Source organism: Oncorhynchus masou, unplaced genomic scaffold, assembly GCF_036934945.1.
Source record: "Oncorhynchus masou masou isolate Uvic2021 unplaced genomic scaffold, UVic_Omas_1.1 unplaced_scaffold_993, whole genome shotgun sequence".
Classification (NCBI taxonomy): Eukaryota; Metazoa; Chordata; class Actinopteri; order Salmoniformes; family Salmonidae; genus Oncorhynchus; species Oncorhynchus masou.
Window position 1 is genome coordinate 200,640 of NW_027016450.1, and position 2,772 is coordinate 203,411.

Below are 2,772 nucleotides of genomic sequence, written 5' to 3' on the forward strand. Positions count from 1 at the left end.
AGGACTATATGGGTCAGTTGAGTAGGACTACATGGGTCAGTTGAGTAGGACTACATGGGTCAGTTGAGTAGGACTATATGGGTCAGTTGAGTAGGACTACATGGGTCAGTTGCGTAGGACTACATGGGTCAGTTGAGTAGGACTACATGGGTCAGTTGCGTAGCACTATATGGGTCAGTTGAGTAGGACTATATGGGTCAGTTGAGTAGGACTACATGGGTCAGTTGAGTAGGACTACATGGGTCAGTTGCGTAGGACTATATGGGTCAGTTGAGTAGGACTACATGGGTCAGTTGAACAAAGCTTTGCCAGAGACCAAGGTGGAGATACTCCCATATTGCTAATACTGGTCTAATAGTTTTAGGCATCTAAAATAGTTACAGGTAGGGAGCGGGGTTTGGGAACCGGGAGCGGGGTTTGGGAACCGGGAGCGGGGTTGGGGAACCGGGAGGCGGGGTTGGGGAACCGGGAGCGGGGTTTGGGAATCGGGAGCGGGGTTGGGGAACCGGTCAGGGGTTTGGGAATCGGGAGCAGGGTTTGGGAATCGGGAGCAGGGTTGGGGAACCGGGAGCAGGGTTGGGGAACCGGGAGCAGGGTTGGGGAACCGGGAGCGGGGTTTGGGAATCGGGAGCAGGGTTGGGGAACCGGGAGCAGGGTTGGGGAACCGGGAGCAGGGTTGGGGGACCGGGGAGCAGGGTTGGGGAACCGGGAGCAGGGTTTGGGAATCGGGAGCAGGGTTTGGGAATCGGGAGCAGGGTTTGGGAATCGGGAGCAGGGTTTGGGAACCGGGAGCGGGGTTTGGGAACCGGGAGCGGGGTTGGGGAACCGGGAGCGGGGTTTGGGAATCGGGAAACCGGGATAGTTACAGGGAGCAGGGTTGGGAACCGGGAGCAGGGTTGGGGAACCGGGAGCAGGGTTGGGGAACCGGGAGCGGGGTTTGGGAATCGGGAGCAGGGTTGGGGAACCGGGAGGGGTTTGGGAATCGGGAGCAGGGGTTTTGGGAACCGGGAGCAGGGTTTGGGAACCGGGAGCAGGGTTTGGGAACCGGGAGCAGGGTTTGGGAACCGGGAGGAGGCATGATGGTGGGAGTTTCTTTTTGCCTTTGTAGGCCATCATAACATTCAGCCTCGCTATACTGTCACCTTCTAACCAGAGGGAAGTGTGGAAACTGGACCCTTCAGTCCACCATTTTGGCTCCTTACTGTACATTCAGCCTCTCCAGCAGTCACACAGCCTCCTACTAATTAGCCACACAGGGACGTGTTATGGCCATTTTGGACCATTTGTTACATTCAGTTACATTACAAATGGCCTTCCAGTTGCACACACAGATAAGTTGGAAGTATAGAGCCATTTGTGTATCTTTACAATGAGCCTCTTCCCCATCAGTCTCATCACACACTATAGCCTGACCACAGAGCAGAGGTGAAACCTGGACGGTGAGCCATGTTGATTCACTCAGCCAATTCATCAGTCTCATCACACACTATAGCCTGACCACAGAGCAGAGGTGAGCCATGAGCCATGTTGGCTCTATTCACTCAGCCAATTCATCAGTCTCATCACACCATGTTGGCTCTATTCACTCACTATAGCCTGACCACAGAGCAGAGGTGAAACGGACCTGGACGGTGAGCCATGTTGGCTCTATTCACTCAGCCAATTCATCAGTCTCATCACACACTCTCATCAGCCTGACCACAGAGCAGAGGTGAAACTTCATCAGTCTCACCTGGACGGTGAGCCATGTTGGCTCTATTCACTCAGCCAATTCATCAGTCTCATCACACACTATAGCCTGACCACAGAGCAGAGGTGAAACGGACCTGGACGGTGAGCCATGTTGGCTCTATTCACTCAGCCAATTCATCAGTCTCATCACACACTATAGCCTGACCACAGAGAGCAAACTGAACGGTGAGCCATGTTGGCTCTATTCACTCAGCCAATTCATCAGTCTCATCACACCAGGACAAACAAGGAATTTTAAAAAGAATGACAATTAAAACAAATATATATACAGATCATCAACATAGTTGTTTGGCTCATATGCATTGTTTGTTGCTATGTAGTAGAGAGGGTGAGTTTCATTCATGGAAACTCTGGGGAGTCTTTCAGAAGGAAACAGTTGATCGAATGAATCTGTGTCCATATCAGTTTGAATGCGCCGTCCTACATTAGGTGTCCACTCTGTACGTGGCAGTTTTGAACTTTGACCCCAGCACGTCCTCTGTGTGTGTTCAAGGGGGATGTCCATCGGGGCAACAACAGTTACACGGACAGTGGTTGGCCAGTCTCCCATCAGGGGGAGGAATCAGAGTGTTGTTGACAAGGTCATAGGGTCAAATGTCGTTACGGTATAGACCGGTAGAAGGCGGGGAACGTCACACTGCAATCAAAAACCACATTCTAACAGATACACAGCAGCAGGCAAGGCTCACACATACATTTGTCTGTTGACCCACGGAGAGATTATATTGGTGCATTTAGTGTCAGTCAGCTCTCTCATTGGTTGATAGTGCTTGAAGGCAGCTCATTGGTGTAGTCAGTGATGGTCCGCTCAACATTGGTCAAAGGCCGTCGTTGTCTGCATACGGTTCACTCATTGGTCTGTCTGAGAACAGGCTTGTGTAATTAGTGGGTGGAGCCTGCAGTTCCAGATCACTCATTGGTCTGTCTGAGAACAGGCTTGTGTAATTAGTGGGTGGAGCCTGCAGTTCCAGATCACTCATTGGTCTGTCTGAGAACAGGCTTGTGTAAACAGGCTTAGTG

At 51.8% G+C, this 2,772-nt stretch overlaps 1 protein-coding gene across 1 annotated transcript; it reads right to left on the reverse strand.

Annotated features, from left to right (window-relative positions):
• Nucleotides 1-360: 360 nt before the first annotated feature.
• Nucleotides 361-1,113, reverse strand: LOC135538632 (uncharacterized). Its single transcript, XM_064964504.1, has one exon. The coding sequence runs from the start codon at nucleotides 1,111-1,113 to the stop codon at nucleotides 361-363; it is 753 nt and encodes a 250-aa protein (XP_064820576.1).
• Between the last annotated feature and the right edge of the window lie 1,659 nt (nucleotides 1,114-2,772).